A 25,156-nucleotide genomic window follows, 5' to 3' on the forward strand; every position below is an offset into this window, starting at 1 on the left:
GAATATTAGAGTTGGAAGGGCCCTATAAGGCCATCAAATCCAATCCCCAGCTCATCGCTGGAATCAAAGCATACCCAAAAGGTGACTGTCCAGCTGCCTCTTGAATGCCTCCAGTGTTGGAGAGCCCACCACATCTCTAGGTAATTGGTTCCATTGTCGTACTGCTCTTACAGTTAGGAAGTTTTTCCTGATGCTCAGCCAAAATCTGGCTTCCTATAACTTGAACCCATTATTCTGTATCTTGCACCCTGGGATGATTGAGAAGAGATCCTGGCCCTCCTTTGTGTGACAATCTTTCAAGTACTTGAATAGTGGCATCATATCACCCCTCAAACTCACTCAAGGCCAATTCTTTCAGTCTCTCCTCATAGGGCATTATTTCCAGTCCTCTGATCATCCTTGTTGCCCTCCAGTTTGTCTGCATCCTTCTTAAAGTGTGGTGTCTAGAACTGGATGTAGTACTCAAGATAGAGGGGAAAGAGAGGGGAACTAATACTTCAAAAAGTTAAAGTGTGTGTGTGTGCAATTCCCAGGTACTTGTTTGGTCCCGTCAATTACAGCGCATAGCTACTGCTGCCAGAACTGGCATAATACTGTTGTCTCAATTAGGAATAGTAAACAGATTGCCCATTTTTTAAAATAAAAAAGGCTCCTACAATGTAACATTTCACAGTTGTGCATGTTTATTCATCCAAACAAGCTACAAAATAATGCTGAGACATCTGTTTGAGAGACACTGACACGTAACATTTTGGCTGTCTCCTCAGAAATTTGGAATTCAGTAAACATTCATAGAGGCTGGTATTGATTAAGTGCATTATGCCATATAAAGTTCCTTTCCTCTTCTTTGAAACATTTTATGTCTATATACTGCACATAATGTTATATATATCATAGTGCACTGAGGTTAAGCTAAATAGTCACTTAAAAGGATATGGATTAAACATTTTTTTTCTGACTTAGGTCTAGTCCACACAACCACAGGTCAGAGGTATGTGGTAAGAGAATGAGCAAACATAGCCCTCCATGCCACCCAGGGCTCAAGCTGGGAGTGGGAACTGCTTGACACTTCCCATGGCCTTGGTTCTGCTACTTTTCCTCTTTGCTTTTCCTGTCCATTAACCTTCCCTCTCTGAGCATGCAAGCAATGGCAAGGAGATGGAATAGCAATGTCCACTTCTTTTGGGTTCTTGGGATGGTATGTGGATTGGGACCAGAGGAAGCGGAACAAGTGAGTGGACAGTGGTGCACTGGAGGGGAGAAGGGAGGACCATAGAGAAAGGGGTCCTAGTGACAACACTGCCTCAGCCACAAGTTCACTCTACTATGCAGACACCTGATCATGCCCTGCAAAATGGAGAGATCATGTAGACCGGGTGTCAATGTGATTGTGGAGCACATCGGTAGGATGTATGAACCAGACCTCAGTATGTTCATTGTCCTGTTAGGAGGGAAAATTAAACAAATAATCATCATTTTGCCAATTTTATTCCCAAAATTACAATCAGAATTCACTACAAACATCTCTTAAGAAGCAGTTCCAACACTATTTTTTTTAAAAAAAATCACATTAACATTTCTTTAGTCATAAACAAATCTTATATATAAAATGAACAATTTTTCAGTTTGAGTTGGTCTGCATTGTGTTACCTATTTTTGGCATGTTTTCTTGTTGAGTCAAGGCTTTCAACTTGAATGCCTTATAATAGGTGAATTTCATCATCATCATCATAATCAAAAACAACAACAAAAGACACACTTGTGATTTGGTCCATAGATTGAACTAAGTAGCATTATGGTCAAGGTGTTAATAGGAATTTCAAGGCTTCAGTAAACATGCCAAACAATTAACTTATTAAATTTACTTCCTTATTCTGATCAACACTAGGGCTTCTTTCTGAAGCCCTATTAAAATAAATGGAAGATGTGAACAGCAGTGCTTGCTGGATTCAACTCATCATAAATTTCCCAACCATCAGACCTGCACAGAAAATTGATCATAAAGAACAGTTGCAGACCTTATCATATACCCAGATGCATTTGTATATTGTCTATATTTTTTCTTGGTACTAAGGTTAGAAAAAATCTTATCCAGCACATTTAGACTAGCATCATGCAAGAAAGTGTTAAGGAGCTAGGATATTCCAAATTTACTGGGAATATGTATGAAAAGGTTGGTTGGCTGCTATTAGAATTTATGAAAAATGACTGCCTAAATGCCAAAGAGATTTTTTTTTAAAAAAACAAAAACAACCAACCATGTCTCTTCCATGTTGATATTGCAGTCAGCAGCAATGGTATAATTAAAACAGAATTTCAACTTTATATTAATAAAGCAATGCACTAATTAAAATCAACATCGACTGAACTTTCTATTTACATTCATTCAGATAGCCCAAGAGGCAAGGAACTTTGCTTCAGAGGCATATGTGAACGCTTGAGCTTCTGTCATCCAGGTGTCATTTCTGACAGAACACATGTGCCTTGAACAGTTGGCAATGAATGAAAAAGATGACTGCTGATATATATATGCACAAAGGAGCCAAAATGACACTGAAAATAAGCTTGCACTAAAATTTTAAAAATAAGAAATGGAAAGGTCTTTCTGAACAGAGAAGTTTGCTTCATTATTCTCTGTATAGATGTGCTGCAGTTACAAATTATTAAAGCATGTTTATTTGGGGATCTTTTCTTCTGGGACCTCTTGATAATTTGGAGGCTTTGGATAATAGATTTTGATCAGAGTTGACTCCAAATAACCTTTACTGAGCTGAGGTTCTCCATATTCTATATAAACATCCATTGGAAGGTACACCAGAGTATGCTTTGATGGTAGATAGATATGCCCTTGTCCCATTGGGAAAAAGAAGAGTTGTGTAATTCCCCTTCTGTTTCTATTAGCTCCAATCTTAAAATATTTGATTATACCTCCCTTGTCTGGTTCTTGGTTCTTTCACTGACAGCTATATTTGAGCACAGTTTAATTTGCTGTTAGGAAATAAATCCAAATATATCACTTATAGTCCAATACCAGAACTTGCTTTTACTTATTTTCTCAGTTAAAATCTCAGCTTTCTTTCCAAATGGAAACTTGTTAACTCAAGGTGGTCTCTGCAAATTGGTTTTAACAATCCCCATAAATTTAGACTGCTTGCTTGATACGCACACCTGCATAGGACCAGAGCTTGGAAAAGTTACTTTTTTGAACTACAACTCCCATCAGCTCAATCCAGTGGCCATGCTGGCTGGGGCTGATGGGAGTTGTAGTTCAAAAAAGTAACTTTTTACAAGCTCTGCACAGGACCAACCTACCTAGTCTGCAATCCTATAGGCACCTATCTGAGAGAAAGTCCCATTGACCTCAATAGGCCTGACATCTGAACCGATTTTCATGGGATTGTGCTGTCAGTGTCCTATTCTTAGTCAACATCCTATGAACTCCTTTGATCTCTGGATTTATTTATTTATTTATTCATTCATTCAGTCAGTCAGTCAGTCAGTCAGTCACCCATCTGGCTAGTTATCTAGCCACTCTGGGCGACGTACAAAATAGACATACAAATACATTAGACATTAAAAATCTGAAAACAATGATAATAAAATCTGGATCTTGGCATTGGGTTGTTTTTAGTTAATAACAATGGACATGTTTTTACAATCTCATCATTCTGAATGGGATTTATGCACGTTTTACTCTCTCACTGAAATCAATGGAACATAAATTTGTTTTTCAAGCATCATGTCCAATGATGCAAGAGGGTACCCTTGTTGCACTACTTTGAAGAAGACTATGCTGGGGTGCTCACTTCCCAGCCTACCAATTTCTATCCAGTTTTTCCTTGCAAAGGCAAAGTAAACCATGGCATACAACTCCTGCTCTAACTAACACTGGGTATGATCCAGCCGCAGTTAAGCATATTTAAATTCCCACTAGTGTGAGAATTAAAATATGCTTCAATCTTTCCCATTGCTATTAATGCAACTTAAAATTGCGAATAATGGAAGCATGCCCATAGATAGCACAAATCATGTAACTTATTTCTGTTCTATCATAATTGGTTTTGGTTTTATTATTTTTGTAATTTCTGTTGTTGCCTTCCATTGAAAACAACAAATTAATTCAGAAACAACTCCAAGGAAATCAGAGTCTATCCACAAACACAGTAATGCTAATAAATGTAGGAAATTGCTTTCTGGAATCAACTATTTTCCATTCAAACTATGAAGCAAACTATGAAAAGGGTCAACATCAGCCATTAAACCACGGTTTGAATAGCAGAAGACATTCGGTCTGTGGCATTTTTCATTAAAATTCATAAGGTTGGCTATGATATGAGCATTATAAGTTGATGAACTGCAGGAACTTGTTCAAGTTATGTCCACATCCATGAAGAGACAGTTTGTTCATGATCAAGGTTATGCTTTTCTAGAAAAAAAACTTGCAAAAAAGACTTCTGCTAGTTTTCATCTTGATCCAGATCAAGGTCAACTTCTTCGGATAGATTAAGATAAAAGAAAGCATAACATGCCAATAAAAATACCAATATAGCTCCAAGGACAAGGCTGACTTCCTGCAGCAATGACAAGATATGTTTGTTTTTTAAAAAAGTTAGCTATAACATAATTTCAGTTTAATTAAGAACAAATGCCATTTTTCATACATAAACACATTAACATTGTACATTGGACTATGCAATTTACTCAAGTACAATTTGATTATCCTCCTTATGCAAGTAACCTGAAACGTGTGCTTTCCAAGCTTCCAATCTGGAGATTCTCATACATAAGAATGAGTTACACACCAGTTTAGTTAATCAGTTAGAAAATGTGATTTTTAAAAGCAAGACAAAACCCTGACCAAATAATAATTTAATTCAAACTGAAGGCCAGGCAATATAGATTTGTTTGTCTGATTTACTATGTGAGCAATCCTAACCTTCCTTGTGGAAAAAAGTAATGTGTGAACCATCAATTATGGTTATAATTGTCAATTATGGTTATGATGAAATAGTAAACCTCAAAAATGTAAGAACATAACAAGAGACTTACTGGATCAAACCAAAGGTCTATCTAGAGTACGGATGGAAAGATCTGTCCATTTCGGTTCTCTCAGTTTCTCACTTTTCTAATATTAAATTCAGTCCTCTACATTTCTGCAGCAATCTGCAAATGTTTTCTTAAAAAATCCTCATGAAAATTCTCCACCATTTTAGTGCAAATTTCTCCAAATAAACACATTTTTGTAGGCAGTTTTGACACAGGTCCATTTTTGTAAGCTATTTCTCATCACATCATGCCTTTTGCATGTTATTTTTATTCATATATTCATTTTTATGCACACTTTCCCTTAATGCATATATTTTTGTAAATATTGTTTAGTAGGCAAACTGCGTCCCAAAATTCTAATAAATGCGAATTTTGAAGGACAGCTGTTTTGGGTCTCATATTGTTTTGGAAAGAGTGAATTTGATAAATTCTGTTTGAAATGTCAACTGAATTGAAATTCTCACCCATCCCTAATCTAGAGTAATCACATGTTTCTCACAATGGCCAGTCAAATGACTGTGGAATGCAGGAACATAGGAAGCTGCCTTATACCAAGTCTGACCATTCATCCATCTAGCTTTGTACTGTTTACACTGACTGGCAGCAGCTCTCCGGGGTTTCAGGCAAGGGTTTCATCCAGCTCTACCTGCAATGTTGGGGACTGAACCTGGGACCTTCTGCATGCAAAGCAGTTGCTCTACCACTGAGCCACAGCCTTCTGGGAAGCTCGTAAGAGGCAACAGTCGTCTCTTGCAGTGCTCCCCAGTAAATGTGGTATTCAGATACCCACCACCTCTGAATATAGAGAACTGCATAGACATCAATGCTAGTAGCTATTGATAACCTTCAGAATGTTTTGATGTAGTTCATAGTCCAGACAGATTATTTTACATGCACTCCATGGGACTTTTTTTCCATTTCAAGAGCAGAACCCTGGAGCTTTATACAAACTTGTTTTGAAATGCCCACGTTTTCCAAAATAATAATTACCATGCAGATGAAGGAGCTGCTGATTAAGAAATGCAGGAAGAACTGATCCCACCATTCTCTGGATCAACCTTCCTCAACCTTGTGCTCTCCAGATAATTTGGAATACAACACCCATCATAAGAACATAAGAAAAGCCATCTGGATCAGGCCAATGGCCCATCTATCCAGTATCTTGTTCTCACAGTGGCCAACCAGATGTCTATGGGAAGACTGTAAGCGGGACCTAAGTGCAAATATACTGTCCCCTCCTGTGGTTTCCAACAACTGGTATTCAGAAGCATACTTCCTCCAGCCATGGAGGCAGAGTATAGCCATCATGGCTAGTAGCCACTGACAGCCTTATCCTCCATGAATTTGTCTAATTCTCTTTTAAAGCCATCCCAGATCATTACTCTTGCTGTCTGGCTCTGAAGGGAGGTATTGTCAAAAATATCTGGAGACAGCAGGTTGGTGAAGATTGCTCTGGGGCATGAAATTAAGAACAGTATAGAAACACCCTCACACACACACCCTGGATAATATGCATAACAGTAAGAGCCAAAGTAGGTGTGACTTTAATGCATTGTTAGACTTAACATGCAATTTTTTTAGTGTAAACAGCTGGTGGGGAACAGAACATGATTTTGGTAGGTGGACCACTACCCCAATGACCCCCCCAAGCTACTGTTTTACACAAAAGCTTCCATTAGTACCAATAGGAGGTTTCTTTCCAATTGAAATGGTGTCATTGGGGGTGGGGATTTTCACTGGAGCAGAAGGAAAGAGTTAATCTTCTCCCTCTTTATCCACTGTGGTCCCGATCCAGTGCTTCCTTGGCCTGGCTATTTCTCCTTATTTTAAAGAAGAAAATGTTACATTTAAAAAAATGCATTTAATGTCACTTCTAGTCTGGCTATTAGAATTCAGTCTGGTTCCTTTTGACCTAAGTGAGGAGTTTCACCACGACTAGGTGACCTCTGGTGACTGCTAGGCTAAGGAAGAAAGGTTCCTATATGACAGGGTTTGTAGCCATGTCCCCATTATTCTGAAAAGGGACAGAATTCATAGAGCACTTTAAATGCATCCAAGAATTTGTGTGTTCCTACAGTGTCTCACGTTTTTAATAGCTGCCTCCTCCCATCCCCTACTTGTATTTGCAAGCTACTTTTGAAATTTCCCTGTCTTTGGGATGAGGGAAAGGAGTCTATCATACTGCATTTTTTTAAAAAAAAATAAAATCCCCCCGTAGGCACGAACCTTGCTGTCACTGGGTGAAATGAGTTTTACAGTTCTCTAAATTATAGCCCGTCTCAAACTTACTGCAGGAAGAACTCGGGGCAGTCTGATGGAGAACCCACTTTCTAAAAAACTGAAACTAAACGTAAAAGCCATTTCATCCATGCAGCTTTATATATAATGCTAGAATGCTGTAACCTGACATGAAGAAGACTAACTCTAGGGTTGAGATGCATAAATGTCCCGTGGGATTTCAGAGGGCATCTTTTTCATTTGAACATTATACATAATCAAGTCCTCTCTCATGCACATCCATTCATGCACTGTGTAACATGATCCTACTTTACTTCTTCAAAATAGATGTAATGATTTTCACAGGGCATGTGAATTCTCATTCTACAAGCACTTCTGCAAGCACTCACGCCAGAGACAATGCAAAAGAGAGTCATTCCTAGAAAGAGTTAAAATTCCTCTGTCAAATATGTCAGCTCCCTGATCTGGCAAACTCCTCTAGAACACACTTCATTTGCATTTACATGAATCCACTTTATATTTTATCAGTATTTCAGATCTATAATTCAGTATATGCCAGCTCAAACAGTTTTCAAATATTATGGCTTCTTTGGGCATACATTTCTCAGTGGATTGTCATTCTGCAGTGTAGCACCAATTTCCTTTACCACACAAATAATGCTACTCACAACAGTTTAAAGGTGTGTGTGTGTGTGTGTGTGTGTATATATATATATATATATATATATATATATATATATTGTTGGCATACCTTCATTCCCAGCTTGCAATTATAAGGCTCATAAGCAGGCTATTTAAAACTTTGGTATCTTATTATCCATTATCTTATTTTCATCTAATTGAAATAAAAACAAGAGTTACATCAAATTTATTTTAAGAGATGGGGATTGCAGAACACAAGTCTTCTCTATGTGAAAAGGCAATGGCAGCATAAGATAGGATTCATTCATTTTCTTGGATCTACTATGGTTGTGGCCCCCAGACCCATCTGGGCCCAGGAGTACTGCCAGACTTGAGGGGCTCCTGAGCAAGATGCACTCTCGGGGTTCTCCCACTCTCCGGATCACTTACACGTTTCTGATTTCCTAAATTATACCTTATTCTCCTCCCCAGCTTTTTCCTTCTTGCCATTTGGTAATTAGGGGAGAGAGGGAGAGAATGAGTTCCCTTTTCTTTACTTTGTAGAAAGAAACCTGCTCCAGAAAGTAAAGGATCCTCCAGAGCAGACTTAGGTGAGAGAGGAGGGGCATGCAGGTGACAAGAGCAGGGAGGGGTTGTTGCAAAAAATGCCTTCCCTCCCTATACAGCTGCCAAATTCCCTTCTGTCAGATGACAGTCACTATTGCACGTCACCCTATGTAACAAGCACTGTTGGCTTTAAAACTTTTTTGGGGGGGTATGATAGAACTGAATGAAGGTCACAGTTAGGATGCTCACACTAATTTTTGTTGAATAATAGAAAATCAATTAAAGGAAATCTTCACTAGCAGAAGATGAGGTGATTGAAGAGAAGGGGAATGAATTCTTTGCATCCATCTATAGGGCAGATCCCTGTGCTTAAATTAACTTTCACACCAAGGAACTGAGGCAAATAGTATGGAGAAGAAATGAAGTTCTACGCCTTATTGGCAAAAACAAAAAACCCTGTTGGATCTGGATGGCATCCACCTGAGAGTTCAAAAAGAATTAAATGTGAAATTGGTTATTTGCTAACAAAAATATGTAACTTGTCCCTAAGATCAGCAACTGTACCAGAGGACTGGAACATGGCCTATAGAATAACATTTTTAAAAAGGGGGATCCACAGGGGGATCCAGATCATTACAGACTGGTTAGCTTATTGTGTGTTCTGTGAAAGTATTGTTAAAAAGATAGAATTACCAAGCATACAGAAGAACATGTCTTGTTGAAGCAGAACCAACATGGCTTCTGCAAGGTGAAGTTCTGTCTCATTAACTTTTTAGTGTTGAGAGTGTCAACAAGTGTCTAGATAAAATGATCCAGCTGACATTGGGTTCTTGGACTTTCAAAAATCCCAATGAAGAGATGCAGAAAATGGAGTCCCCCAAGGATCAGTATAGGGACCTGTGCTTTTTAACTTGTTCATAAGGGATCATAAGGGATCTACGGTTAGGGGTGGGCAGTGAAGCAGCCATGTTTGCCAATAAAGCCAAATTGTCCAGGGTGGTTAGAACAAAAAGGGACTATAAAGCACTCCAAAAGGATCTCTCCAGATTGGGTGAATGGGTAGTAAAATGGCAAATGCAATTCAATATAAGCAAGTGTAAAATGATACACATTGGGGCAAAACAAAAAAAAACTTAATTTCACATATGTGCTCATGGGGTCTGAACTAGCTGTAACTGAGCAGGAATGAGACCCTGGGGCATAGTGGACAGCTTAATGAAGATGGTGAGTTAGGGTTCAGCAGCTGTGCAAAAAGGCAAATTCTATGCTAGGCATCATTAGGAAAGAGGTTGAAAACTGCCGATATCATAATGCTGTTATACAAATCTATGGTGCAAGTGCACTTAGACTACTGTGTACAGTTCTGGTTTCCTCAACTCAAAAAGGATACTGTGAAGCTGGAAAAGGTTCAGAAAATGGCAATCAAAATGATCAAGGGGATGCAGTAACTCCCCTGTGAGGACCAGTCACAACAGCTGAGGCTTTTTAGTTTAGAGAAAAAAGCAAATAAGATGGGACATGACAGAGAAGTATAAAATTATGCATCTTGTGGAGAAAATGGATGGAGAAAATGGACAGAGAAAAGCTTTTTCCCCTCTCTCATAAGAACAGAACTTGTGCACATCCAATGAAGCTGAGTGTTGGAAAATTCAGGAGAGACAAAAGAAAGTACTGCTCCAACCAGCACATACTTAAACTGCAGAATTCACTCCCAAAAGATGTTAGTGATGGCCACCAACTTGGATGGTTTTAAAAGATTAGACAAATTCTGGGAGGATAAGGTTATCAGTGGTTTCTAGCCATGATGGCTAGGTTATGCTTCCACTGTTAGAGGCAGTAAACCTCTGAATACCAGGTGCTGGGAATCAGTAGTAGGGAGAGTGCTGTTGGGCTCAGGTCCTGCTTGTGGGCTTCCCAGAGGCATCTGGCTGGCCACTATGGGAACAGGATGCTCAACTATGTGTGTGATTGACCTGATCCAGTCGGCTCTTCTCATGTTCTTTAACAGAAAAAAACTATTGACACACAGAGAGCTTTTAACAGAAGTAGAAAAACACACAAATCCTGCAGTTTACCATAGTCATCCTGCTTCAACAACACAGAGTCAAAAATGTTGGATATTTATTGCCCTCAAGTTACTATGTTGACATTATCAGCAAAAGATAAAAATCACCCATTGGGGAAATTAACAAAGTGTTAAATGGCAATGACTAAATGAAAGTTCGTTACTTTCAATTCGGCATAAAAATGATAGGCAATCAAAATCTGACAGGATAGACTAATTAGCATGCCAGTTATGATATCAAAAGTACCCTACCGGGGTTGGTTTAGAAAAGTTTAATGCCTGTTTTGAAGTGTGTGTGTGGGGGGGGGATTGTACATTTTTTTAAAAGAGCAAACTTTGTGCAAACTACATCCCTGGTGAAAACTCAACCTACTTCCCTGGGTAAGTAATAAACAAAGTAAGTAATAATCATGAATTTTTTAAAGCATCTTTAACATGTTTAATTAAATCAGTGTTTCTGAAACATTATGAAATCACAATGTCCTTCTAAGCTTAATGGACCTTTTATGCCCCTAACATTTAGAAACTTATTTATTCTGCCTCACCTCTTCACTTGCCCAGTTCCTACAACTCCCACTTGTTGCTGCTTCGTATGTGATTAATTTTCAGTATGGATAGCCTTCAGTATGGATAGGAAAATTCAAGCAAACTGTGGATGTTGCCATAGCTTGCTTACAAATATAACCCATACAAATATTTTACTATATGTATACATGCTAGGAGAGGATGCAAAACCCTTAAATTGGCATTCTGATCCCAAGAATTTGAATTCATACTTTATACAGGTCCAAGCATAACCAGGTCCTTGAATGGCTTGCATGGGTAAACATCGTATTGTGGGACTCGATTTTAAGTCATTTAAAGACTGTCAGATTGATAGGTTTAACTGCATAGCTAGACTCATATCACATTGAATTGGTTCAAATAAAACATTCCCAATCTCCCAAATCATAGCTTCAAGGACCAGGAACATGCTGCAGGCTTATATGCTCCCTCCTTCCACTTCCTCCTCTCTTCAGTGTTCATATTCAGTTGTTACTTCCTCTTTAACACAAACCATAGTTTGCTGTAACATCCAAATGAATAAGCTGTGGTTTGTTTTTGTCCACCAAACCAAAGTGCAAAGCATCATCAAGCTATGGTTTGCAATTCTGATTTAGAGGGCAAGTACTAAACATTATTTTCCAGTTTTGATATAAAGGTAAACTGTGTTTTGCTCTCACCTGGAAGCAACTAATTGAATCTGAGTGCATGAAGGCAGGGAGATATAGGCACAAGGCTTGCTTATACAGCTCTAAACAATGGTTTAGCATTACATATGAACTGGATCACTGCTTCAAGAAGATTGCTTTTCAGTACATTTCCCGTCCAGTTGCCAGTCAACAAGCGCAATTAAGTGTCCAGAAATAAGGTATGTGCATATATGAATATGCTTAAAACCTGAAAACATAACACTGCAGTATAATTCTGCTTCTGCAAGATTTTTATTTTATTCTTATTAATCATTTACATAGTACTTTTAATATGCAAAATGCTTCACAATCGTTACCTTGTTTAATTGGAGGCATTCAAGAGGCAGCTGGACGGCCACCTGTTGGGAATGCTTTGATTTTGATTCCTGCATTGAGCAGGGGGTTGGACTCGATGGCCTTAGAGGCTCCTTCCAACTCTACGACTCTATGATTCTAATTGTCATAATTTAACCAAGTTAAATTACATGTATAGATGGAAACCGAAGCTAAAAAAAGGTTACGTCTTTCCCTGCGGCTCTGCTGGGAATTCAAACCTCCTATGTATAACGTTCTTGGTTTGAGGCTGCCCCCAACGCTGTGCTGTGAGGTTGCTGGCCCTGGGACTTCTGAATCGCTTGGGAAAGAGCTGTAGCTTATAACATCTTCCTTTCTATTGGTTCCTAGATGAGCCAGGCCCAAGTCTATCATGAATGAGATGAGCTCAGTGGTAATCTGCTTTGTATGCAATCTCCAGCTAGGGCTGGGAATGTCCCTTGTTTGAATCCTAGGAAAGCTGCTGCCAGTCGGTGTAGACAATACTGAGCCAGGTGGACCAATGGGACTGGAACATGCAACTCCCAACAAAGTGGTAAAATTTAATGAGAAAGAGGAGGAGAAAATGGTATAACTCAGTAGGTTAATAATCTGCCTTTTAAACAAACAACAAAAAAGGCAATCTACTTTTTCTCATTAAAACCTGACACACAGCACTAACTGAGGAGATTATGTTGTGAAAACAGACCGCATTGCGTGGCAATGCTTGATCAAGATCAGCTATCAGGGAGCAAAAAGAAACCACTGTTTCGTGATTATAATAGCAAATTCTGGAAGACAACCAAATACATCATCTGGCGGCTCAACAGCTGTTACAGCATGGTTGTAATACCTTGCCATTTGCTGTAAGCTATAACTTGGGAAAAAATGATTTCTCATCTGCCAGAAACTAGAAAATGTCCTTTGAACATTACTGACATTCCTTTCAATAGAAATGGCTAATTTTTGAACCTGTTTTTCCCCCTGATCTGCAGCAATCCCTCAGCATGGGTTTCTAAGATGATTTTATTTAATTTATTTTGAACCAAAAATAAATGGAGATAAAACTATTGGAAGTAGTTTAAACAAACTACATATATTTAGCCAAGCTCTACAACAGGGTCATGGGTGTGTATGAAAATATTATATACATCTTTCATATTATTATTTATTACCTTCACTTGTTAACTCATAATAATGCCTTCTTGACTTTAACTTTAAAAACGGGAAGTTTCAAAATAATTCAGAGTCCACCAGCTTTCTTGCTGGGTCATTGACAGAGAAGGCAATAATTTTCCATGTTGGAGAGAAAGATGAAAACTGTAGCCTGGATATTTGTTATATGTACTAATGACAAAACAGTAACACTTAACAGTTGTATCTATACAAAAACCCTGTCATGGTCACTAGTGACATGTAAAAATCATTACAGCTACAGTCCTATGTGTTCAGCTTTGGGAATATGTCCTACTGAACTCACTAGAACATACTTCTGAGTAGATATGCCTAGGATTGTGCTGTAAAGCATTCACTGCAGTCCTATCGGTAGCTGTTTTCAGGGCTGGTTCCAGATTTCTGGGGGTCCTCGGGCACAGTGGGCCCCTCACAACCACCAGCACTGGGCCTGGTCACCTTCTCCTCCCACCCATCTTTGTTGCTGCAGGACCCACTGGCACCACTACCATGACCTCCTCCTCCTCAGAGCCTGGCCTGTCCCTTCAGCGGCAGCAGACTCTTGGTGCTCTGCCACAAGTCCTTCTGCAGCCACACTGCCAGAAGCACATCAGGGCTCCATGGCATGGGAAACTACACTTTGCAGACACAGTAGCTGTGGCTGCTTCCAAGGGGCAGGGCCTGACATGTTTTTGGTAATGGTGGCTGTGGTAAGGCTCACAGCAGAGCCTTCAAAGCCTCCAACTGCTGAAGGGATGAGTGAGCATGGAGGAGGAGGAGGTGGTGGTGGTGGAAGACTTCTCTTCCCCACAGAGGTGCATTTAGCATCTTCGCTGTACAGCTTTTGCCATATGCTGAAGATGTACCTCTATACCCTGGCTTTTGACAATAAGGGAATTTTCTTTTGTGGGACCAGCTTCTTTTGCTATCTGTTCCATTTGGAATGGTTTTACATGTTTTATCACTGTAATGGTTTTAGCTGTTTTTATAATTGTATATTCTATTGCTGTAACACCTCTTGGAACCTTATGTCAAAGGGTGGGTAAGGAATCTTATGAATAAATAAACTAAATCTTAATTCATGAATAAGTTTCACAAAATACACAATAGGATTGACTCCTAAGCAAAGCTGCATCGGATTGCAGCCTCTGAGTTTCCATTATTCCAGTTTGGTTGTGGGTTAATGTAAAAGAAATCGGTCATGAATATTTTAGATCCTGGCATTCCACTTAGGATTTTGAAGTGTCATAAACAATACCTCTCAAAGATCAATATTCACACAGGACATCTATGGGGAAAAGAAACTCAACATCTACAGGATGTTGGTGTAAGCTATCAGCTAGATATACCTTTATGCCTGGCGCGGTTTTCTTGGCCTCTGCTTTTAATCTGGTTGCTTTTAACATTGGCCTGGTTTTCTTGTAATCTTGTTTTCCTATTGAAGGAGGAGAAAAAAAACAGTTACTGAAAACATTTCAAGAGAGACAATTATTTTAATGTCTGCAGCATATCCAAATTTTCCCTGGCAAAGCACAAAAAACAACTGCAATCTTTTAACAGCCGTGGAGCAAATGCATATGTTAGAGCTGCTTGCAACGTGACAAACTTTGAAATGTTTGCTCTAATAGGGAATACATATGACAGTATAATTTGAGCAATTTATTATATTGTGCTTGGGATGGTCACATTATTTACAAGTGGATAGTTTAAAAGACTGCTGCTACAGCACACCATGCAGCCATTCCAAATCCAAATGCAGAAAATAAGAAAAAGTGCGTGATGAAAAACAAAAAATGATACATAATTGAGAACAAGTATATACAATATTTGTATGTGTTGGGGTTAATTAGCCATAAGATAAAACTTTTTGGAGACAATTCATGAGCATTTGAACCCATTCTGCTTGTAAATTGGAAGGTTATTAGCCTAACACCCAAATTCAGTTCTAGAAAAATAAAATGGATTTCCTGCCTAGTAATAATAGGTTTTGACCGTGTTGAAATTGTTTTAACAGTATCCATTTTCTTGCCTCATGTCACAAGACTGCATCATGGTGGCATGCCTGCCTGCCTATCAATGTTAGATTAGCTGAAAGCTATACTTTGTAACCGTGTAGTCTTTAAGGCTCTGAACTTAAGCAAATGTATTTTGTACTAGCGCTATGCCAAGCATTTGTGAGCTTCAGTTTTTAGTACAAAAGTTGCTATTTTGGGTATGTGAGGGTCCATAAGGGGGGGGACACCCCATTTTCTACACTTCTGCACCATTGTGTGCCCTTTCACCACAAGCCTTTTCATCTGTTGCTGCTTCAGTACCATTCAAGAAATTAAACAAACTTGAAAGGGCTTTTTCACTCTGTGATCCCATCCCATCAGAGAGTATGTAGGAAGCATAAGGCCATGCTGCCATAGAGCTAATTAGATATGGCTCCATAATAGTGTCACTAAGAGAGCAAATGAAGCCCTCCCACTCTCCTCATCTGCAGTTGGTAAGAAGAACAGCCTTATATCTCCGTTGCTCACTAAGGGAACTGAGCTGAGGCTCCTTGTCTTGCCACACTCTAGTTGTACATACTTACAGATGACTTGGGGCAGAATGTGGATGAACCTAAGAAGAGCCTGTGAGGCGTCCTTCCCTGGCTCTCCCTGTCAGGTTCCTACCTGCTTGTGGTTACTGCCTGTCTCTAGGCACCACCAGGGACTCCACCAGTCCGGACCGCTCTCTCTTATGATTTCTCTCCCCGCTCTAGCACAGATCTCAACAGATCCCCCTGCTAGGCAACCACCAGTAACGTCCCAATACTAGTATTCCCAGAGACTCTGAATACTGGTATTGTTATTCTCTTCACCGCTGCCACCATTTGTTACAGTTCCCCTTCAGCCTTGGTCATTACCTTACCCTCCCTTCTGGTCTGTGAAACCCCAGCCAAGGATCAGACCTTTGGTAAACCAAATTAAGCATTTATTAAAGATAACAAAGCTAACAAGATTAACAAGATTTCTTCTTAAGGCACATAAGCATATGGTTTTACTCAATACTAATCTGAACTCCACCCCACTCCTTCTTCACTCTCTCCTGGCAAACAACTCTCTCAAACCCCACCAAGCAATCCACTCTTTCTCTTCTCCCCCCCAGATTCCACAATTCACCACCTCACATTCCCCAGATTTACCTGTCATCCTTTCATTTATACTGTCAGCCATTTTAAACATTCAGCCAATCATCAAGCATTCTATTGCCCATTCACTCCCCCTCCTCTTTCACTACTTACCATGTATACTCTAAACAACCAGCACTTACCATATATACACTAATATATAGGAACATCACATAGCCCTCCTGGATCAGGCTAAACACCTATCTAGTCCAGCATCTGTTCTCACAGTGGCCAACCCTGTGCAGGCCTTCATGTTAAAAACACAAATGTCTAAAACGGAGCCCATGTGCTCAAGGATGCTGGAGGTGGGGCTTCTGGGCACACCCCACCCCAATCCCTGTTTGAACTCACACAAGTTCAGACAAATGCTTGAATGGGCCTTGGCTCTCTTGGACATGCAGTGCTCCTACTCATGAGTAAGAGCTTTCTTTGCATACAACTACACTCAACACATGGTTATGGGGGGGAGATGTGACACTGGGGGCAGGGTTCAAAGCACGGTCCCACTCCTCACTGTACACACATATGCCCTACATGCCCAGATATCAAAGGTGAAGGTGAGGTTTTACCTCAAAGTTTGAGTAAAATTCTATACATGTCTCCTTAGGAGGTCAATGAGACTTTCTCCCAGTTAAAGTGCATATAAGATTGCAGCCTTAGACGTGTTAGCATTACGTGACTGATAGAAACCAAAGTTAAACCAAATAATGAAATCTGAACCTCTCATATCCATTTTTGTTGCATGATCAAATGATCATTTTTGTTGCCAGCTAGTAAGTACTAGAATGTGCCAGCTACTGAACAGTGTCAAATATAATCGTGACTTACAAGGAATCAGATATATTGAAATATTCAACACTACCACATGCCAAATATTAGACACAGCTCTACTTAAGAACATGGATCGGGTCAATGGCTTATCTAGATTACAGTACTTTTTTTTAAATTGTTTTTTTTAAGTGTTTTTAAATTTGTATATTTGTATTTAATTGTTATAAACCACCCAGAGAGCTTTGGCTATGGGGCGGTATACAAATGTAATAAATAATAATAATAAATAATGTGAGTAACATGTGAATAGGACTTGTGTTTTCTCTCTGGTCATTACAGGTGAAAGATATCATTTAAAAAAAACTAGGTACAATCCTAAAATTTTTAATATTAGGGAAAATATTTTCCTTACTGAGAGGATACAAGATGGATTCTCTAGTGATCTATACTATACAACAGGAGTGGGATATATTTTAGAGTCTAATGCGTGGGGGGAAATGGCTCTTTTCTAAGGGGAAAATATGGTCATAAATTGGAGTAAGGGAAAGCACTTACATACGTTGCTTGCTCTCCACCAGTCATTATGATATTACCATGTGCTATGCAATAGTAAAGGACCTGTCAGAATTTCCATTATGAATTGATTGACTTTATATACTCGTAAAAATTCACTCCAGGATGAAACTTGGCTCAAAAACATATCTGAACCTGTAATACTGTTTGGAGCCAATTTCAGCTAAAGACATTCAGCTGCTAAAAACTTTTACTTGAGAATGCAGACATTTATTCACATGGGGCTTTGAGCACAGATCTAGAAGACTTTAAGAAGAAAACAAGTGGAAAGTGCTTGTTTCACTTCAAGATCTCAGAAAGTCTAAATTATCCTTACGTCTGCAGTGAAAACAAAAGGTAGGACAACCAAGATGTGATTTATATCCCAAAGACCTGCTCTGTCTAGAGATGAGCCAGAATTAAATAGATGCAGATCTAGAAAAGCAGAGAGCATTATACAGATATCCTGTTTATTTGGCATTTCCTCAGAGTAAATGTGAATAGAATCTACCTCTAATATTTTGGAAGGCTAGAGGAGTAAGATGTAATGGGTGAAAAGCAGGAGAGATGAAGTATGTGGTACAGATGTTAGAAGATAATTTGTTCATATTCCTTTGCCTGCCCAACCCCCAGGTTTAGGATCAAATTTTAAATTGTGACTTTTGGGGACTGGGGACAAACATATACAACCAAACATCAGGCCTTACATCATTGTGTGTTACAACTAGTTGGATGGTGAAGCGGCCATCTGATTGTATCCCCCTTACCAAACATAAAGATGGAGAGTAAGGTATCCTTGCCCACTCAATAAATTATTCCTTTTTGAGGCAATTGTGTGAAGTGGTACAGAACAATCACACGAAGGCATCGTTTTTGCAACCAAGTAAACTCTATAAACTCATGAATTTAAGCACAGTTGAAATGGGTTGATCTGTGGCCTATGAGCGACATTACGTGGATTAAGTGCACATCAGAGTATATCTTAGATACAGGCAATAATGGATTTTCTTCAGCACCATTATGTCCTAAGAACAATCAGTTATTTTTCAACAAAGAAAGTTTATTGATCTTTTTCAAGACTATATTCTAGCAGCTACTCATTCCAGAGAAGGACTATGAACAGAAATGGGACTTCATTAGAGTAAGTGGTGTTAGGATTTCAGCTGAAGTAACTTCCACAGCCTTTGTTACCACTTCCCTAAATTTGACCTTGGTACAAGTTAACACTGACAATATTTGCAGACTGAAATTAAAGTTGATATTAACAACTGAAACTATCTTTATTGCAAACAATCTATTTTAATAATGACTCTGCACCCAGTAAGTCTCCAAAATAAAGCATCTGTGATTAATTTACCACTCTCCTTGCTAAATGCTACAGCCAGAAGAGAAAGTACATACCAGAGAATAGAAGTCTGAATCAACTGTGCGTAAAAATGTACAAAGGACATCTGTTAAGTTCTTGGTAATGAAAACCACATTTTGCCATTGGACACGTCTTTAAACAGCTGAACTTTCCAAAAAAATTCCAAGATAACCACCTGTACTACAAAAATGCCATATGTGCCTAAACGTTTGCCACCTGAAATATCTAGCTTATATAAGCAACGCAAACTCCTTTGACTATGGTTCAACCAATACATTCTACTAGCTACAAGATGAATGTATACCAATTTAAATGAGCAATAATTATAGTGGAGGGCATTTTCAGAACTGAAGGTGCTAGAAAGAGGGGCTGGCTCTTGACTGTGGCATTTATGTACTTATTCCAGTTCTGCGGAGGGTTGCTAGAAGTGACACTAAGACACAAGGTTTTGACATATAAAGCCTTACATAGCTTGGAACCCCTATACCTGAAGAAATGCCTCCCCTTACATGAACTTAACAATGCCTTAAGATCAATCTGAGAGCCTCCAGAATGCCACATCCAAGAGCGGTTTGGAGTGGCACCAACTGAAAATTTGCAACACATAGAATAATAGACTCATAGAATCATAGAGTTGGAAGGGGCCTATAAGGCCATCGAGTCCAACCCCCTGCTCAATGCTGGAATCCAACTTAAAGCATATCCAACAGGTAGCTGTTCAGCTGCCTCCTGAATGCCTCCAGTGTTGCAGAGCCCACCACCTCCCTACGTAATTGGTTCCATTGTTGTACTGCTCTAACAGTTAGGAAGTTTTCCTGATGCTCAGCCAAAATCTGGCTTCCTATAACTTGAACCCATTATTCTGTGTCCTGCACCCTGGGATGATTGAGAAGAGATCCTGGCCCTCCTCTGTGTGACAATCTTTCAAGTACTTGAATAGTGGCATCATATCACCCCTCAAACTCACTCAAGGCCAGTTATTTCCGTCTCTCCTCATAGGGAATTATTTCCAGTCCCCTGATCATCCTCATTGCCCTCCTCTGAACCCGTTCCAGTTTGTCTGCATCCTTCTTAAAGTGTGGTGTCCAGAACTGGATGCAGTATTCAAGATGAGGCCTAACCAATACCAAATAGAGGGGAACCAATACCTCATGTGATTTGGAAACTATACTTCTGTTAATGCAGCCTAAAACAACATTTGCCTTTTTTGCAGCCACATCACACTGTTGGCTCATATTCAGCTTCTGATCAACAACAATCCCAAAATCCTTCCTGCATGTCGTATTGCTGAGTCAAGTATCTCCTATCTTATAACTGTGCATTTGGTTTATTTTTCCTAGGTGTAGAACTTTGCACTTGTCCCACTCCCAGTTATATTTCATTCTGTTGTTTTCAGCCCAATGCTCCAGCCTATCAAGATCTCTTTGAATTTTGTTTCTGTCTTCCAGGGTATTAGCTATTCCTCCCAATTTTGTATCATCTGCAAATCTGATAAGCATTCCCTGCACCTCCTCAACCAAGTCATTAATAAAAATGTTGAAGAGCATTGGGCCCAGGACAGAGCCCTGTGGTACCTCCTCCCAGTATGAGAAGAAACCATTGACAAGCACTTTTTGAGTACGATTCTGTAGCCAACTGTGGATCCACCTGATAGTTGTTCCATCCAGCCCACATTTAGCTAGCTTGCTAATCAGAATATCATGGGGCACTTTGTCAAAAGTTTGCTGAAGTCGAGCCGCCACATCGCCCCAGACACTCAGACAACTGAAATGACAGGCACAGCTGGCCCTCACTTTCTCACCTTTTATTTATTTTATTTTATTTAAGCTATTTCTATACCACTTAATATATATAAAAATCTCTAGCGGTGTACAGAAGATAAAACAACAGCAAATGTTATAAAAATATACAGTAAAACCACAATACAAATGCATATATAATACAAATTAACAAATAAATATTAAGACAATTGCCTGGCACCTTGAAGGAGCACTTGCATGTGTGCATATTCCCGTTTTGTGACACCTTCCTCACGCAACTAGAAAGAGCCTACCCAAACCTACTTAGCTGCGAAATCTTAGCTTTGAGTAGTCATGCCTTGTTAAGCCGTGAAGAGATGCAGAATCTTGTGTTACCTGTAAGCTGATCCATGAAGCACACTAAACTGGAGTTTTTCATTACTGGAGAAAGATATACCAGTGGGTCTGAGTCTGATTCCAATGGGTTGGGCCAGGACACTAGTTTGTACATCGCTTATCGGGATTCTTTTTGAATATAAAACTATTAAGAAATTTTCTAAATAAAATAAATGTATAAAAAGTTTTATGGAATATATGAATGGAAGGGTACACATTTTAGGAGCATGAGCAGAGTATGGCACAGTAGCATGAAGCATATTATGAAGCAGCCGGTCAGAGTTTTTCTACTCTGTAACACAGAAAGAGGTCAGATTTATTACTCAGAAGTTTTCTTTACACTAATACATTCCACTTAGAAGGATGTTTCCGGAGGACTAGCTTGTCTTCCTTCTCCAAAAAAGCAACTGCAAATGACAACAGATACTGACAATCATCCCCAGCCTGGCGCCCACCAGATGCTTATGGAACATAGTAAGCTGCCTTATACTGAGTCAGACCATTGGCCCATCTAGCTCATTATTGTCTATACTGACTAGCAAAAGTTCTCACAGATATCAGTCAGGGGTCTCTCCCAGCCATTCCTAGAGGTGCTGGGGATTGAACCTGGGAACTTCTACACGCACTTCAACTCCTGCATAGGACTTTAGCTCTGAACAACCCCACCCACTGCTGAGTGCTGAAGTCCAGCTTGGTCAATGGTCAGGGATAATGGGAGTTGTAGTCTAAAACAGCCGGAGGGCACCAGGTTGGAGAAAGCTGCATGAGACTATACTAGAATGACAGACTGCAGTCCATTCCCAAAACTTACATCATCATCATATTACACTTACTCCCATTAGTAAAGCTAGTACTGCTTCCTCATAGCAGCCAAAATCACGCAACAGGGCATTTTGGCAAACTCTCTATTTAACAGTTTTGCAGAGAAATCAGTGTTCATTCTGTGAAATATTCCAGCATACCTGCAAGTTTGCTTCTGGGCTTAAGCCACCAACTAGGAGTATCAGACTGCTTTTCAGTTTCAGTCATAGATATTAATGGGGTCTTCATCTTTGCCCTTTGTTCATGCTGCTGTCCAAGCTCATTATCATATGGATGTTTGGCTATTGTTTTATGAATGCTCACATTTCAGAAGCTCCTTTGTTGTCCCCCACGCACCCGCATACTTTCCAATATCCACCTTCATTATCATCATGAGGCAGTGTTGCTCTTCGCCTGCATTTGCGACTTTAAAAATTAATGCACTCCAATTTTCTGAATACTGTAACGCGTAAGCTGCTTAGGAGCACATTGTGCTATCAAGCAAGCACATTCTTTCATGGAAAATACAGCTGGTTCTGATTCAAAGGCATTTCTTTTCACCTGCAAATGGACTTGCTTCTAACTTGTTCCTCGATTCATTGTCTTTTATGGGTGCCTGCAAATCTTTAATTGTCTTTAATTCAAAAACAAAAGTAAATTCAGTTCTTTAACTCTTGAAAGTATGTTCAATCATAATTCCTCCTGGGATGATTACCAAGTTGTATTCACTTCCTGATCTTCAAACAAAAGTCCATAAATTTATTGCCCATTTATACAGAACACACCAATTATGCCACAGTTGAATGGCAGGCAAGGAAGAGTCAAAATATTTGAAATGAGAAATGTGCAATCTAAATTTAATTACACAGACAAATTATTTGAAAATGAGTTATTTACTGCATGCCAAAAACTGACAGATAGCAAAAGAAATCAACATTACAAATTTAAAATCCTTTTCAGCACTTTCTCTCCAATTTGCAACTGCCAAGAAACTGCTGCCCTGAATATTTTTTGTGCTGGTACCACAAATAATAACTAAAACAAAAAAAAAATCTTTCCTATAGTTTGCAACCCATTTTCTATATCACAATAATAAATGGTGCAGGAACAAAAGGAAAAGCAGTATCAAGAACACTGAACAAAATATCATTGTTCCTAGAATTTACTCGTGTCTTCCCACTTATTCAGACTTTCAAAAAGACCCTCGTATGGCAGGGATGGGGAACCTTCAGAAGTTTTTTGACTCCAGCTTCCATCAGCTTCAACCAGCATGGTCAATGGTCACAGATGATGGGGATTGTAGTCCATCAACATCTAGAGGGGCACAGGTTGCCTCATCCCTGCCTTATAGACACAGACAGATCCTGGATGGCAGATCTCCACATCAGAAGCAGGAGCTGACCTCAAAAGGTACACATACTTTAAGAATTCCCTGCAACCTTGGAACAGAGACACTGGATGAACTACAGTGCCCTTTATTTTGAATCAGGCATCCTTAAGTCTTACATTTTAAACTGATAGAAAAAACATTTACAATATAAATGAAATGCTTGGCGTATTCAGTATCAGCCATTTCCAAGTTCACATATGCTTTTCCTCTTTTCTAATCCCCAAGGATAGCCATTTAAACATGTGCTATGAAAGAGATAAATGTAAGCTACATGGAAGGGGAATTCTAAAGCTGCAGGGCCTTCACAGAGCATGTCATTCCAAGAGCCTTGTTTGTTGCTTTCTCAAGCCACAATGCTTGTGCTAAGCTAAACTGTACTGCAGCGGCACTGCCAATTTCAGCTGTCCTTCAAGCAAGAAAGTGCTAAAGCTATTTTTCATGTAATCAGCTGGCAAATGAGCCACAATCTAACTCCCAAGTCACTAGGATAAATGTCAATACCTTTAATTTAAAAAGTAGGAGTTATTAAGTAGTAGCAACATAGAAAATGTATATTGTTGAAGTGAGCATTTCAAAAATTGTTTGCCAATGCATGCGATCAGACACCATTAAGTGGTTTGCTAACTATCATGCCACAAATCCCTTGTTCACATAACATAAATAAGGGTGTCCATTTTTCTCTAACTAAAAGCTAATACAAAGTGATACGAAAGAGTTTATCAGCATGGGAAGCTACAATATTTAGAAATTAACTGAGATTTTCAATATGAAAAATGCCATTTCAGATAAAAGGACTCCAGATTCATCGCCGCTCAAGTTAATAGCAAACAGCTACACTACAACATAAGCAGCCTTCATAGTGGTCTTTTACAATATCTTACTATTAACATCCTTGGCACAGACAGTTTATTCTTTAAAAGAGGAAGAGAGATTTGCTTTAATATCTTTTCGATTGCTGCGATTAAATATGTTTTTGGAGTCTTCAACTAATAGAAACATTTTGATATATATTGAATATAATCAAAGTGTTAGTACTCAAAAGAGAGAGCATGAAAAAACCCCACAGTTTCTCTCTTTTTTATTCAGGTTTAATGGTAGCTCAAATCACTGGCCATTTTTCAATCTTGAGAGATGGAACAGCTTGACACTAATAATACATTTGCAAAGGACACATCATCATTTAACACAACATTAAGTGCTCAGGAACAACTTTTTTTACAATAGACACAACATGTTCTGAGCTCAGGGTTGACATATCATTACATTTTATGCTACAAAGATAATCCAGCCAGCCATTCACGAGAGGTAAATTAATTTTCAAGCAACTGTATTTCAGCTTTAAGCCAACAAGAAGGATGCATTAAAGTGAATAAGTTTATTTTATGCTATCAGCACGGGTTTCTTTACCTGAATAAAAGACTTTCTTGAGTATACCAATGTCTGTACCTTCAATTATTTCTATTCTCCCTGCAGTTTCAACTCAGAAGTCTGCTTGTACAAGTTAAGCTACAATTTTAAATCCATAAAGCAACCATCTCACACATTCTAAATGAACACCGGAGGCAGAACTGATGCAAGCTGGTTGCAGATAAAAGTCACTTCATATACTACAGCCTCTATAAGGAGGCCACCAAGACCACTAACCTGCATGGTACTCTGCTGGTGGAAGGCTCTCTACAAAGCAATCAAGGTAGTATATATATGCATGCTTTCTGCAACATTGTATACAT

At 39.1% G+C, this 25,156-nt stretch overlaps 1 protein-coding gene across 4 annotated transcripts in view; it reads right to left on the minus strand.

Moving 5' to 3' along the window:
• Positions 1–665: 665 nt before the first annotated feature.
• The window catches only part of TRIQK (triple QxxK/R motif containing), a 133,881-nt gene continuing 109,390 nt past the window's right edge, over positions 666–25,156 (minus strand). For 3 of the 4 annotated variants that reach the window (XR_009759655.1, XR_009759659.1, XM_061602911.1), the window contains 2 exons: positions 14,604–14,689; positions 666–1,441 (listed from right to left, as the gene is read on the minus strand). Coding sequence is in view for 2 of the 4 variants with exons in the window: in XM_061602911.1 (XP_061458895.1) it covers positions 1,364–1,441; positions 14,604–14,689 (164 nt within the window). In the remaining 2 variants the exon portion in view is untranslated. Of the gene's footprint in view, positions 4,572–14,603; positions 14,690–25,156 lie in introns of all 4 variants that reach the window. The other variant, XM_061602902.1, reaches the window with a different exon arrangement.

The sequence above is a fragment of the Rhineura floridana genome, chromosome 1 (genome assembly GCF_030035675.1).
Source record: "Rhineura floridana isolate rRhiFlo1 chromosome 1, rRhiFlo1.hap2, whole genome shotgun sequence".
Taxonomy (NCBI): domain Eukaryota; kingdom Metazoa; phylum Chordata; class Lepidosauria; order Squamata; family Rhineuridae; genus Rhineura; species Rhineura floridana.